This window comes from Hyla sarda, chromosome 11 (assembly GCF_029499605.1).
Source record: "Hyla sarda isolate aHylSar1 chromosome 11, aHylSar1.hap1, whole genome shotgun sequence".
Lineage (NCBI taxonomy): Eukaryota > Metazoa > Chordata > Amphibia > Anura > Hylidae > Hyla > Hyla sarda.
This window is the reverse complement of record NC_079199.1, coordinates 16,183,425-16,199,038: the sequence shown is the minus strand read 5'-3', so window position 1 is coordinate 16,199,038 and position 15,614 is coordinate 16,183,425. Positions and strand designations below refer to the sequence as shown.

Below are 15,614 nucleotides of genomic sequence, written 5' to 3'. Positions count from 1 at the left end.
TACCAGGATTTAAAGCTATCCCCATCCTCAGGATAGGTGGGAAAGGAGGTCATATGGACAGGCATTGTGCATTCTATGAGACTTATGTTTATAGCCATGTGTGGCGGACCCTCTAGAGTGAATGGAGCGGTGGCTAAGTAAATGTGCGCACAATTGTGTGTGTGCAGCTCCAGCCTAAATATTAGTGAAGTGTTTAGTAAAAATAAATAATTTGTCTCCTCACCTCCATATTATTTTCTTCAGCCCTCCCCATGACATACCACACGGAGACCTTATTCAGATGGCGGTGGATGGGCTGTTCTGTTCTCGGATCGAACTATGTGAAGAGATTGGGTGAGTGACCAAATTACTGTCTGTAATTTTAACCCTTTCCTGACAGTGATTTTTAATTTTTGCATCTTTATTTTTTTTTTATTTTTTTACTTCTCGCCTTCTAAGATCTGTAACCCCTTTAAAGGAGTACTCTGAAGGGAGTGTTTTTATAATTTTTTTTTATTTATTTTTTTATTACTCCAATTACGGCTATTTTGTGGAATATAAATCTATACCTACTTACCTCCAGCGCTCCCGCAGTGCCTCCCCCCCCCCATCATCTTTCCAAAGCTGCAACAGTGGTTCCCCCGGCGCACGCGCAGTTGGGCGGTCCACCCCTTTATACCACCAATGGTTTAAAGGTCCCTTTGACAGCAACAATCTATAGCAGTGGTCTCCAACCTGCAGACCTCCAGATGTTGCAAAACTACAACTCCCGGCTGTCCGGGCATGCTGGGAGTTGTAGTTTTGCAATATCTGGAGGTCCTCAGGTTGAAGACCACTGATCTATAGTGTTGCTAGGCATCTGCGTGCTGGCTTTTAGCAATGGCCCTCAGCTACTGTAATCAGCATGGGGCCATCTGATATAGTGTGGGCTCAAGTCAGGAGCCCACACCATACACCCTTAACGGCACTATGACTTATAAACACTTCATTGAGCCTTAAAGGGGTACTCTGCCCCTAGACACCTATGCTAAGGAGAAGGGATAAGATGTCTGACTTGAGGGGGCATGGTGTCACATCACAAATGCTGCCACCCAAAGCCAGTGTTCTGAACATAAAAATACTGTGGGGGGTCCCAGTTGCCGAACCCCTGCAATCTCTGGGCCGGCACCCCGTCGTTCTGACATTTATGTTCAGAACGCTGGCTTTGGGTGGATGTGTTGTTGTTGAGACGGCTGTATGATTAAATGGGCACTGTCATTAAAACTAATTTCTGCTATTGCACTCCTTATGGTAAATAAAAATCATTCCAACGTACTTTGTTTAAAAAAAATAAATAAAAATTCTATGTTTTATTTGTGTTTTAAAAAGCTGCCACTAGGTGTCTCCTTACTTGTCCAGAGCACATTCCCCCCCCCCCCCCCCCCCCAAGTCACAGACATTGGACTCCTGCTGGCCGGGCAGAAGTCCAAAAGCAGGAAATGCTGAAAGGGGGGCAAGCCTCAAGTCCTGCAGGAATGCATGGGAACGGAGTTCCTGCACTTTTTGCACAGCAGGAACACCATTCCTATTAGCAGGAGTCCTGCAGCACCAGCCCTTAAGTTGAAATCTTTTTTTTTCGAGGACTTGACCACTGGAAAGGGGGCAGGCCTTAGCCAATCATAGCTCATCTCACACTGAACTGCTCTGGGCTGTGTGTAGCAGAGTGAGGGAGGAAGTTCTCCCCTGTATGGCTTCAGATGATGACCCGTCTGCTGGGGAACGCCCCTTCCCAGTCTGTGAATCTGACTGAGCAGAAAATACAGAACAATATCAAGGTAGAAAACTAACAAATAATAAAAATTAAAGGCAGGGGGTGGTTTATCATGATGGGGGCAGTGAATTGGAAGGATTATAAAATTTAACAAGATCATGAGCGGTACTCTTTTTAGGGTTGGTAACCTCAGAAACACATCACATGACTTCTGAATATCTGACCTGAATTATGATCTCTGGTTTACTTCAATAAAGCAACTGAGTACGTACGTTTCCAAGCTGGAATATTTTTCTGTTCGCTTTTTCGTTGGGTGCCTGCCCACGGGCTGCAGAGGGAGTCAGGATATCAAGCTGGACACATATCGTGTTTGTGCTGTATAAATTGGGTATCGTTGTAATTATATATATCTGCCTGGAAACAGAAGCCCTTGAAATTTGCAAGATTGTGCTTTGTTTTTAATTTCGCCCCACAAATATTTTTTTTTATTTGTTTTATCGTAGATTTGGTGGTAACATGAGTGATGTCATTACAAAGTACAATTGGTGGCACAAAAAAATAAATAAATAAATAAATAAATAAATATCATGGGTCTGTAAGTGAAAATGATAAAGCATTATGGCTATTGGAAGGCCAGGAGGGAAAAAAGGAAAGTGCAAAAATGAAAAACCTTACGTCCTTTAGAGGGATAACCCCGCCCATCATCTGATAGACACTCCCATTACTAAACTTAAGTTCACACCCATTTGACTGATTCCCTGAATTATAAACACTTATATCTCAGCAACGGAAGGATGTATCTAAAAAAAAACTGTAAAAAGTTGTGTGGTCAGGGCGCCCTAAGCTATTTAAAAAGAACCTGTCACCAAATAAACTACTAAATACTCCTAACACTCCCTCCACCCTTGAAAACAATTTCTGCGCTTTAAAAAGCTGTGTATCTTTACTTTATTCTTGCTCACATAGTGCAATCTCGAAGCAGAAAAAAGTGGGCATTTCCCAGCAGGCATGTTGTCACTGAAGCCTGCTGGGGGACCACTTCTGCCCTCACACTGTTGCAGCGCTGTGATGAATAGAAGACCTCAGGCTCTGTGCATCTTTCAGTGAGGCTCTTTGCAGCTTTCAGTGAGGCTCTGTGCCGCTGTCAATCAAGCTCAGTGCAGAGAAACACTTCCTGAGTTTTGTCTCCTGCCAGGCCGGGAGGAGACCAAACTCACTGTATTAATTGCAGCAGGAAACAGAACAGAGCCATCTAGTTGCTGTTTTTCTATGACATTTTTTTTTCAACATATTTATGTTGATCATTTTAAAAGCAAGTGAATGGTAAAGTGTCTGCTAATAACACAAGGAACACTGTATTAAAAGTTTTATATGGTGACAGGTACTCTTTTTAAAAGGAGTACTCCGGTGGAAAACTTTTTTTTTTTTTTTTAAGTCAACTGGTGCCAGAAAGTTAAACAGAGTTGTAAATTACTTATATTAAAAAAAATATTTCAATTTCTTTTCTTTTTGGAACACAGAGCTTTTTGCTGACGTCACAAGCACAGTGCTCTCTGCTGACACCTCTGTCCATTTTAAGAACTGTCCAGAGTAGGAGAAAATCCCCATAGCAAACACATGCTGCTCTGGACAGTTCCTAAAATGGACAGAGATGTCAGCAGAGAGTACTCTGGTCATGATGTCAGCAGAGAGCTCTGTGTTCCAAAAAGAAAAGAATTTCCTCTGTAGTATTCAGCAGCTAATAAGTACTCGAAGGATTAAGATTTTTTAATAGAAGTCATTTACAACACCAGTTTTCCACCGGAGTACCCTTTTAATGATAATGCAATCTCATTATTTTTGGGCCAGCCATGGGTCCTCATTAATTCAGATTGAGTCCAACAAAATCTATGAATACAGAAGCAAATACTGTACTATTTACCACCATACACTGTATTACAGAGCCATTTCTTTTTGGGGTAAATGCCCTCTTTTGGCACGGCACATCATTGGGCAGAACAGATTTCTAGATGTATCATTTTCCTATTTCATAGTGTGTGTCCCGACCATGATAGATGGACAGATTTATATAAATAGATTTATTAGATATGTGCGGTCAGGATTTGATGATACGTTTTTTTTTATCTTTCAGGTGCGGCTGCCTGAGAGAATTTTCCCAGAGAATTTTCTGCCATGGAGCGCCTCCATTTGTTATCCTAAACATGGAACAGTGGAAATCAGAAGACCTGGCTTATGTGCCGTATTACCTGGACCTATGTGATCATAAGTAAGTCGAATAATTCTAACCTCCCCTTTATGGGACATTTATAGAATATCCTGTACATATGCTATGGAGGGTTAGGGGGATTTTCACACGGTGGAATTTCCGTGGAAGAATTACACTGGAAATTCTGCCATGATTAACTGTCTGTTGATTTAAATAGGATTCCGCAGGCCCAATCAGACAGCAGGATTTGCGCGGCGGGCATTCTGTCGCAGAAATTCTGCTTTCCCCATTCCGCAGAAATATAAGACCAGCCTTATATTTTGCGGAATACCGCAGAGGAATCCCATTGAAATCCACTGGGCTCGAATTTTGTCTGAATACTGTGCTCGAAATTGCCGAAAATTCCGCTGTGTGAACACACCCTTAAAGGTGGTACTCCACCCCTAGACATTTTATCCCCTATCCAAAGGATAGGGGATAAGATGTCTGATCGCGGGGGTCCCGCCGCTGGGAACCCCCACAATCTCTCCCTGTTATCTGGTGCACGGAGCAAGCTTTGCTCCATGCCTGATGACTGGTGATGCAGGGGCCGGAGAATCGTCACATCACCCCCCCCCCCCCCCGCCCCCTTAATGCAAGTCTATGGGAGGGGGCGTGGCGGCCGCCACGCCCCCTACCATAGACTTGCTTTAAGTGGGCGGGGTCGTGACGTCATGATCCTCCGGACCCTGCATCACCAGTGATCAGGCAGGGGATAAGATGTCTAGGGGCAGAGTACTCCTTTTAAAGGGAATGTCCACCTTTTAACACTTCAGCTGCAGTTTACATTACAAACTGCTAATGCTGTTCGATGCTGTCAGGACAAGGAGACACATGGTACCTATATTCTAATGTATAAATAATAATAATATAAATATCTCTTTGTACACCGGGCATGTTGGGAGTTGAAGCTTTGCAACACCTGCAGGCACCCTGGTTGGAAAACACTGTTCTTTGTTAAGGAAGGAAAGAGTCAAAGAGGCGTTCCCAAGTCCCTGAAGTACTGAGGGCTTAAAGGGCTACTCCGGTGGAAAACATATTATTTTTTTATTTTTTTTAAAGAACTGGTGCCAGAAAGTTAAACAGATTTGTAAATTACTTCTATTAAAAAATCATTACCCTTCCAGTACTTTTTAGCAGCTGTATGCTACAGAGGAAATTCTTTTCTTTTTGAATTTCTTTTTTGCCTTGTTCACAGTGCTCTCTGCTGACACCTCTGCCCGTATCGGGAACTGTCCAGAGCAGGAGAAAATCCTCATAGCAAACCTATGCTACTCTGGACAGTTCCTGATACAGACAGCGGTGTCAGCAGAGAGCACTGTGGTCAGACAGAAAAGAAATTCAAAAACTCTGTAGAATACAGCTGCTAATAAGTACTGGAAGGGTAAAGATTTTTTAATAGAAGTAATTTACAAATCTGTTTAACTTTCTGGCACCAGTTCATTTAAGAAAAGTTTTCCACCGGAGTACCCCTTTAAATGCCAACTTCCACCCATTTCTCTCCATCCCTGTCCCTGCTTTATTGACAGTCAGCCTGAAGTCGAAACCCTGTCTCCAATTTTTTATTTATTTATTTTTAAATCTACAATGTGTACATCTGTAATTTTAACTTAAATGGGCACTGTCAGATACAAAAACTTTTGATATGTTGTAAAGCATGTATAACCAATAGGTTTTGCAATTGCTTTCAGTAGAAAATGTTCAGTATTTCATACTGAAAAAGCCAGTCAAACAACTGCCCCCTTGCCTGCACACGTACTAGTCCTGCTGTGTCCATGCATCATCACCTATGTCATGGACACACTTCCTTGATTGACAGCTGTGAGCGCAGGGCTCGGAGCTGGAGGAAAAAATCTTCCCACTGTCAGCTTGTGTCCCGCTACTGTCAGTGAGGACAAGCTGGGAGTTGTAGTTTTGCTAATGCTAAGGGAGATGTGAGCAGACAGCATACTGAGGGAGGGGGCGGAGACCTGCACAGTGAGACCACGCCCCCTCCCTTTGAGAAGAATTCAGACTAGTGAGCTTAATTGAAAGTGTAATAAAAAAATAAATAAAGGTGCTAGACACATAACAATTAGATGTACATGGTCAGGATTAGGTACTGAGGGATATATTTAAAAAAAAATGTTTTGTTGGATCGGACTGGTACACTTTAATTTTATGGCCATATTTTCGTAAGCAAAATGGCTAAATTTACACTGTGTTTCTCAAGATGCCAAGAAGCATCTGATTGTGGATGGGGGGGTGTTTGACCGCTGGACCCCACCACCATTCACAAGAACAGGCCCTGATGCACAAATGCTGCTCCATAGAAACTCGCTGGACACTGCTGAAGATGACAAAGTGCAGTCAGAAACATATACTGTATATAGGTGATACATTATCATCCCTACCTAACCTACCTATCCAATCTGCTTTCAGGTATCTCCTAGAAGGCGCCACTCTTTTTAACAAGGAGGAGCACCATTACTCTGCAGCCTTCCAGATCGACGGCTATTGGATGCACTACGACGGCCTTAGGAATGTAAACTTAATCCTTTTACACAAACCTCCGGAGCTGCTCCTCCTGTCATCATTGGTTTACATACGTGCAGCAGAGAAATGAGAAGGAACTTTGTTTTGTTTGTTTTTTTGTTTTGTTTTTTGGATTTTTCTGAAGGAACAATTTGGGAAAAGTGGAAATTTTAGAAAAAAAAATTACATTTTTGTAATTGATATAAAGTTTAATCATAATGGTGCTAAAAAAAGAATAATAATAATACCGGCAGTAACACTGTTTGTATCTTCTATAAAATAGATGGGAGACTACATGCTGCGGAGCCGATTGTCCCTCCATAGATGTATATGGAGCAGGTAACGCTAAGATTGACAGTAATCGCTCACGGTGACTTGAAAGACATTTCATTTATTTTTGAGAATATAACTTCTATATTTTATACTATAGATAAGTGTCAGACTTGTTAAAATGAGGTTTGGTTATCATTTTAAAAGGAAAATGTTTAGGGGATAAGATATAGAAAGCTGCAATACCCCTTTAGGGGATAAGATGTATGATCGCAGGGGTCCCGCTGCTGGGGACCCCCGAGATCTCGGTGCTGCCTCATAGATGGGGACATGACATCACGGCCCCTAGTAACATCATGCCACGCCCCCTCCATGCATGTCTATGGGAGGGGGCGTGACTACGTCACGCCCCCTCCCATAGACATGAATGGAGGGGGCATAGCGTCACGTCCCCATCTCGGAGGCAGTGGCCGGCACAGAATGCCGGGGGCTGCACCGAAATCACGGGGGTCCCCAACGATCATACATCTTATCCCCTATCCTTTAGGGATAAGATGTATAAAGCCGAAATACCCCTTTTTAAGCAAAACAGGTTGGTTTTACATTACAGTAGTGTTGTCAGGGCAGGATGGGAGTTGTAGTTTTGCATCAGCCAAAAAGCCACAGGTTGGGCAACGTTGAATTAAAGCAAATGTTCTTTACTGAACATTAGTTAGTATATCCATGTTATTTGCATACAAAGTCAAGGATACTTTGCAAAAAGTTCACTGAACCAAAGTTCCTACTTATATTATAGTCCAGAGCTGCATTCACAATTCTGCCAGCTTCATAGTCATAGCCAGTTCACAAATCTGTAAGAATGAATTTAGCAGAGCTCAGCTAGGGTGATAGCGGAGAGTCTAAGCTGGTTAACTGTATCTAATAATAACCAGCAGAATAGTGAGTGCAGCTCTGCAGTATAGTACAGGATATAACTCAGGATCAGTAATGTAATGAATGTACAAAGTGACCCCACCAGCAGAATAGTGAGTGCAGCTATGGGGTATAATACAGGATATAACTCAGGATCAGTACAGGATAAGTAATGTAATGTATGTACATGGTGACTCCACCAGCAGAATAGTGAGTACAGCTCTGGAGTATAATACAGGATATAAATCAGGATCAGTACAGGATAAGTAATGTATGTACACAGCGACCTCACCAGCAGAATAGTGAGTACAGCTCTGGAGTATAATACAGGATATAAATCAGGATCAGTACAGGATAAGTAATGTATGTACACAGCGACCTCACCAGCAGAATAGTGAGTGCAGCTCTGGGGTATAATACAGGATATAACTCAGGATCAGTACAGGATAAGTAATGTAATGTATGTACACAGTGACTCCACCAGCAGAATAGTGAGTACAGCTTTCTACAACTGCAAAATTAAGGGGCCGGAGCAAATGACGAGTTGCCTTTTTAATCACCTAGTTTTAATAGGTATCCATTAAGTATGTGGGTAATCCAGTCCCTACCTACTGTAATAATTATGGCAGGTGACTTACTGTATTATGAATTGTCCAATACTGTGGCTGTATTTGTGCAGTGTAATGCGAATAGTTTGTATCCTAGTATAGTCTGGAATGCACAGTAGAGCAATATACTTGTTTTGTGCTTTTATGTTACATAGTTATAATTTACATGTGCGGTCAGCTTTCTTCTGCCTTAAAGGGGTACTCCGCCCCTAGACATTTTATCCCCTATCCAAAGGATAGGGGATAAGATGTTTGATCATGGGGGTCCTGCTGCTGGGGACCTCCGCTATCTCCCTGCTGCATCCGGTTGCAGCGCCAAAGGCTCGTGACGTCACGTCCGCTCCCCCTCAATGCAAGTTTATGGAAGGGGGCGTGACTGCTGTCACGCCCCCTTTCATAGACTTGCATTGAGGGGGCATGGCCGTGATGTCACAAGTTTGGCATAGCCGTGACGTCACGGGCCTCCGCATCGCCAGTCATCCGGCACGGAGTGAAGTTCTCTCCGTGCACCGGATGTCTGGGGTGCAGCAGCCGAGATCACAGGGATCCCCAGCAGCGGGACCCCCGCGATCAGACATCTTACCTTTGGATAGGGATTGAGATGTCAAGGGGCAGAGTACCCCTTTAAGCTTTTCATATTTCTGATCACATAATTACCATTTTAAAGGGGCAGTCCCACTATTAGAAGTGATGGCATATCACATAGTTATGTGGTCAGCCATTAACGTGGGGATTGGGGGGACCTCTGAGACCCACCTGAATGTAAAGGCGCCCTTACAGCTTTTTTGTGCTGCACAGCGGCATTTGCGTGGCTGTGGCGTCACGACAAAATGTTCCAAACGCTGGGGCAGTTTTTTTTTATTATTATTTTTTTTTTAAATAAATCAACTGGTGCCAAAAAGTTAAACAGATTTGTAAATTACTGCTATTAAAAATTCTTAATCCTTCCTGTACTTATAAGCGGCTGTATAATACAGTGAAGTTCTTTTCTTTTTGGATTTATTTTCTGTCACGAGCACAATGCTCTCTTGCTGACACCTCTGTCCATTTTAGGAACTGTCCAGAGCAGCATATGTTTGCTATGGAGATTTTATCCTGCTCTGGACAGTTCCTGACCTGGACAGAGGTGTCAGCAGAGAACACTGTGGTTGTGACAGAAAAGCAATCCAAAAAGAAAAGAATTTCCTCTGTAGTATACAGCAGCTGATAAGTACTGGAAGGATTAAGATTTTTTAATAGAAGTAATTTACAAATCTGTTTTAACTTTCTGGCACCAGTTTTGTTAAAAACAAAACAAAAACAAAAAAAACGTTTTCCACCGGAGTACTCCTTTTAACCCCTTAAGGACGCAGGACGTAAATGTACGTCCTGGTGAGGTGGTACTTAACGCACCAGGACGTACATTTACGTCCTAAGCATAACCGCGGGCATCGGAGCGATGCCCGTGTCATGCGCGGCTGATCCCGGCTGCTAATCGCAGCCAGGGACCCGCCGGCAATGGCCGACGCCCGCGATCTCGCGGGCGTCCGCCATTAACCCCTCAGGTGCCGGGATCAATACAGATCCCGGCATCTGCGGCAGTTCGCGATTAAAATGAACGATCGGATCGCCCGCAGTGCTGCTGCGGGGATCCGATCATTCAGAACGCCGGACGGAGGTCCCCTCACCTTCCTTCGTGCGGCTCCCGGCGTCTTCTGCTCTGGTCTGTGATCGAGCAGACCAGAGCAGGAGATGACCGATAATACTGATCTGTTCTATGTCCTATACATAGAACAGATCAGTATTAGCAATCATGGTATTGCTATGAATAGTCCCCTATGGGGACTATTCAAGTGTAAAAAAAAATGTAAAAAAATGTAAAAGTAAAAGTTAAAAAAAAGTGAAAAATCCCCTCCCCCAATAAAAAAGTAAAACGTCCGTTTTTTCCTATTTTACCCCCAAAAAGCGTAAAAAACATTTTTTATAGACATATTTGGTATCGCCGCGTGCGTAAATGTCCGAACTATTAAAATAAAATGTTAATGATCCCGTACGGTGAACGGCGTGAACGAAAAAAATTTAAAAAAGTCCAAAATTCCTACTTTTTTAATACATTTTATTAAAAAAAAAATTATAAAAAATGTATTAAAAGTTTTTTATATACAAATGTGGTATAAAAAAAAAGTACAGATCATGGCGCAAAAAATGAGCCCCCATACCGCCGCTTATACGGAAAAATAAAGTTATAGGTCATCAAAATAAAGGGATTATAAACGTACTAATTTGGTTAAAAAGTTTGTGATTTTTTTTTAAGCGCAACAATAATATAAAAGTATATAATAATGGGTATCATTTTAATCGTATTGACCCTCAGAATAAAGAACACATGTCATTTTTACCAGAAATTGTACGGCGTGAAAACAAAACCTTCCAAAATTAGCAAAATTGCGTTTTTCGTTTTAATTTCCCCACAAAAATAGTGTTTTTTGGTTGCGCCATACATTTTATGATATAATGAGTGATGTCATTACAAAGGACAACTGGTCGCGCAAAAAACAAGCCCTCATACTAGTCTGTGGATGAAAATATAAAAGAGTTATGATTTTTAGAAGGCGAGGAGGAAAAAATGAAAACGTAAAAATTAAATTGTCTGAGTCCTTAAGGCCAAAATGGGCTGAGTCCTTAAGGGGTTAAGGAGAGGTGGAGGTAGTTGGCCTCACATTGATTATATGCCATCTCTACTAATAGTGGGAATCCTTTTATTACCTTTTTGAAAAATCACATTCATGTTATTGATAGCAATGAATACAGCTCAGGAAGCAGGATCATTGTACATAGAGAAGGGAAGACTGACTGCTGTGCAGAAAGGAAATTGCGCCCTTGACTTTTGTACCGTAAATTGTAGGACACTGCCTTGTCGGTAAAGGCACTGAGCACATGGGACTTTATCCTTGCCACTGCCCGCCTAAAAAAAAAAAAAAATCCTGAAATCCTGTCAGTCTGAGATGAGGGGAAAAAAGGGAATATATAGTTTAAAAAAAAAAAAAAAAAAAAAATTTGTATTCTAAAATTTCCAATACAGTGATCCCTCAACTTACAATGGCCTCAACATACAATAGTTTCAACATACAATGGTCTTTTCTGGATCATTGTAACTTGAAACCAGACTCAACATACAATGCTACAGACAGTCCAGATCTGTGAAACGCGTCACAAGTGGAGGAACTGACCAATCAGAATGGGCAGTCACCTCTATTACTAAAGTGTATGCACTGACTGGTGTCTGGTAGCGCCACCTACAGTACAGGGAGGAACTACAAGTTCTGTACTCTTTACCTATGCCAGGGTTAGCTGCTCCTTTGGACACCAAGTAAGGGTGGGTCCATTTGGGACATTGCATGTACTGTATAGGACCCTGAAGAAGCTCCTGTCCTCTACATAAACCATTGTTTCCCACCAGGGTGCCTCAAGCTGTTGCAAAACTACAACTCCCAGCATGCCCGGACAGCCGTTGGCTGTCCGGGCATGCTGGGAGTTGTAGTTTTGCAACAGCTGGAGGCACCCTGGTTGGGAAACACTGACATAGACAGTAATTTACAGCTCCCAGCAGATCTTTCTTACTTTTATATTTAAGGATTTGCTTTATCTGTATTAGTTATCTACTTATTTTTCTTTAATCCTCACTTTTTCCTATTTTTGGATGACATTTTGGGGCTTCAGAACCAATTACCAGGTTTCCATAGAGTTCTGGTCTCAACATACAATGGTTTCAACATACAATGGTCGTCCTGGAACCAATTAATATTGTAACTTGAGGGACCACTGTACTTATGTTACGAAATATCGGTTCATAAACACTGGGTTAAATTTTAGTTGTTACTATTGTACATCATATGGTAAAATCTGTATATTTGAAAAAAAAAAAAAAAAAATGATAAAAAAAAAAATCTTTCACCGCCCCTCGGTATAATAAGAGCTTTTCGCTTGTTGACACTTGGCATCCAAGAAGACTGTTCTGACTATGATAGTTTTACAATGTAAAATTGCTGTAGTTTTCATGGCTCAAAATCTTTAGGTGGGAAATCATCTATGCAAAACTTTTGTAATTCTTTGTACACTTTTGGCTTTTTTTTTCCAGAAATAAATTTTTCTTAAGAAAATATTTAGCTTTGGTGATTTTTATCTCATTGGTTAAAAAAAAAAAAATATGAAGTTTTACTGTAGTGTGTATGACGCCCCCTCCCATAGACATGAATTGAGGGGGCGTGGCGTGATGTCATGAGGGGGCGTGGCATTACATCACATATCCAGTCCCGGAAAGAAAGAGCTTCCCCAGACTGGAGACGCAGCCCCGCATAGAATGCGGGTGCTGGATGGAGATTGCGGGGGTCCCAGCACAGCGGCGGGCCCCCAGTGATCAGACATCTTATCCCCTATCCGTTGGATAGGGGATAAGATGTCTTTAACCGGATAACCCCTTTAAGGGGTTAAATAGGGATACCCAAGAGGCTTTGCGCCTTAGGAGGAATCACTCCATCAATGAGGAATTCCTTAGGCAGGCACATGATCACATAAATGATACCCTGACTATACTTAAACTGACCTAAAGAAATGTGTCTCCAGCAAAAGGAAAGCTCTAGTCCCCCGGTGCTCGACCCAAAAACCCACAATTAGAGTCATAGGGCCATATGATAAAAAAAGATAAGGGGTACCAGTTAGGTTGCTCTTATTTATTTAAAAAATAAATTATATTCTGTTATATTCTGCACAGATTTTGATGAATCTCCTCCACTATTTTTTCATCAAAAGCCGCTGAAGTGCAAAATATGTAAGAGGGAGGGGGGGGGGGGGGGGCTGGGTTTTTTGGTCTGTACGATGGTGAGGTAGGTGGTAAGTATGACAGCAACATCCACATGATGCCAGGGTTCACATGGAGAGATTTATCAAAACCTGTGTAAAGGAAAAGTTGACCAGTTGCCCATAACAACCAGATGGCTTCTTAAAGGGGTACTCCGGTGGAAAACTTTTTTTTTTTTTTCAACTGGTGGCAGAATGTTAAACAGATTTGTAAATTACTTCTATAAAAAAAATCTTAATCTTTCCAGTACTTATTAGCTGCTGAATACTAGAGGAAATTATTTTTGTTTTGGAACACAGAGCTCTCTGCTGACCTCTCTGTCCATTTTAAGAACTGTCCAGAGTAGGACTGTGTTCCAAAACAAAAATAATTTCCTATGTAGTATTTAGCAGCTAATAAGTACAGGAAGGATTATGATTTTTTAAGAGAAGTAATTTACAAATCTGTTTAACTTTCTGGCACCAGTTGAAAAAAGTTTTCCACCGGAGTACCCCTTTTTACATTTTTTAAAAGGCTTTTAAAAAAAAAAAGAAGAAGCGATCTGGTTGCTATGGGCAACTGGTAGACTTTACCTCCACACAGGTTTTGATAAATATCCCCAAGGGACCTCCAGCAGAAAAGAAAGAAAGGTAGCAGCTGCACTCCTGGTCAAAAAATGGAGGCTCTTTGCGCACTTTTTTGATCTAAACCTGTCCCCCATCCACCACCAGATGGTGAATTGATTTAGCATGTTAGGGTCCCATCCGAAATGAAGCCAACTCCGCATGGGGGATATGTTTTGATCAAAAAGTGCGCTAAGAGCCTCCATTTTTTGACCAAGAGTGCTGCTGCAACTTTTCTTTGCTATACTCTGTATTTGGCACAGCAGCGTGCACCCATGTATTAGGTAGTTGTGGGGGCTATTTTTCTTTTTTGTGTTTTTTGACCTCTAGCAGAACATCACCCATCACATTGCCCCCGCCATCTTGTCTTCTTCCCATAGTGCATCCCGATGCTCTTTCCCAGGTAAGTGACTCGCACACACCCGTCCGTCCACATGATGGAGAACGTTCTCTATCAGACTAGGCCGCCTCAGTTCTGGTGCCCATTGTAGACACTTATTGCCGTGACCGGTCTGCGGAGCCACATATGACCTGACACCTATCACAGACATCAAATTATAAAGTACCTGAAATGGTTAACTTTATTCTGTAGATACCTGTCTAATGTATAGAGCCTTGTGTTCTCCATATATCCAGGTCCCATGTTCCTTAGTGTAACCGTATCCAGGCAATAAACTATACATTAACTATTAATAGACTAAATCACAGGAGGCTGCAGCCCTTTAATGAGCATTTTCCAGGCACGGGTCTATTTATCTTTTCATCCTACACCTGGTATACACATAGGAGCGGCCATCATACACGTATACAGCACCTGAACGGTGGACTCAGAATTCAGAAAAAAATTCTCTCTCTCTTCCCTCTTTCACTTCTCTTCTCTCCCTCCTCTTTACTCTCTTCTCTCCTTCTCTTCTCTCTCTCTCTCTCTCTCTATTCTCTCCCTTCTCTTCTCTTTCCCTCTTTCCTCTCCCTCTTTCTTCTCTCCCTCCTCTTTCCCTTCTCTTCTTCCCTCCCTCCTCCTCTCTTTCCCTTCTCTTCTTCCCTCCCTCCTCCTCTCTTTCCCTTCTCTTCTTCCCTCCCTCCTTCTCTTTCCCTTCTCTTCTTCCCTCCCTCCTTCTCTTTCCCTTCTCTTCTCTCCCTCCTTGTCCCTTTCCCTTCTCTTCCCTCCCTCCTTCTCCCTTTCCCTTCTCTTCTCTCCCTCCCTCCTTCTCCCTCTCCCTCCATCCATAAGTAAGTCCACCCCTCACATTTCTGTAAATTATTTATATCTTTTTATGTGACAACTCTGACAAAATGACCCTCTGTCACGCTTGACCAATCCCTAACCTTTACACTCAGCTCCTTTAGCAAGGCAATGGTGGTCTTAGAGGTGTTTGGGGTAATGTTAATGTGTGAATACAGCCCTGAGGCCCCCTCCCTTCAGTGCAGTGTTTCCCAACCAGTGTGCCTCCAGCTGTTGCAAAACTACAACTCCCAAGATGCCCAGGATGTTGTAGTTTTGCAACAGCTGGAGGCACCCTGGTTGGGAAACACTGCTCTGAAGTGAGGGGATCATGCTCTGTTTCAGTATGTCACAGGACATGTTGGCATTCATGGTTCCCTCAATGACCTGTATCCCCCCCAGTGTCGGCAGCACCAGACCATGAGACTCCCATCACCATGCTGGACTGTAACCAGGACCCACTTGTCTTTGTACTCCTCACCTGACACGTTTGCCACCATCTGAACCAAATAAGTTTATCTTGGTCTCATCGGATCACAGGATATGGTTTCAGTAATCCATGTGCTTAGTCTGTTGTCTTTAGCAAACAGTTTGCAGCCTCTCGTGCTCATCTTTATAAGAGTTTTCCTTCTGTGACAACAGCCATGCAGACAAACTTGATGCAGCGTTTGGTCT

At 42.4% G+C, this 15,614-nt stretch overlaps 1 protein-coding gene across 4 annotated transcripts in view; it reads left to right on the top strand.

The window, feature by feature from the left end:
• Nucleotides 1–15,614, top strand: part of C11H14orf28 (chromosome 11 C14orf28 homolog) — a 28,888-nt gene that overhangs the window by 10,495 nt on the left and 2,779 nt on the right. For 2 of the 4 annotated variants that reach the window (XM_056546952.1, XM_056546949.1), the window contains exons 3-6: nt 244–333; nt 3,861–3,995; nt 6,396–6,494; nt 6,772–6,858. In XM_056546952.1, the coding sequence (XP_056402927.1) occupies nt 244–333; nt 3,861–3,995; nt 6,396–6,494; nt 6,772–6,858 (411 nt within the window). Of the gene's footprint in view, nt 1–243; nt 334–3,860; nt 3,996–6,395; nt 9,374–15,614 lie in introns of those variants that run through there. The other 2 variants (XM_056546951.1, XM_056546950.1) reach the window with 2 other exon arrangements.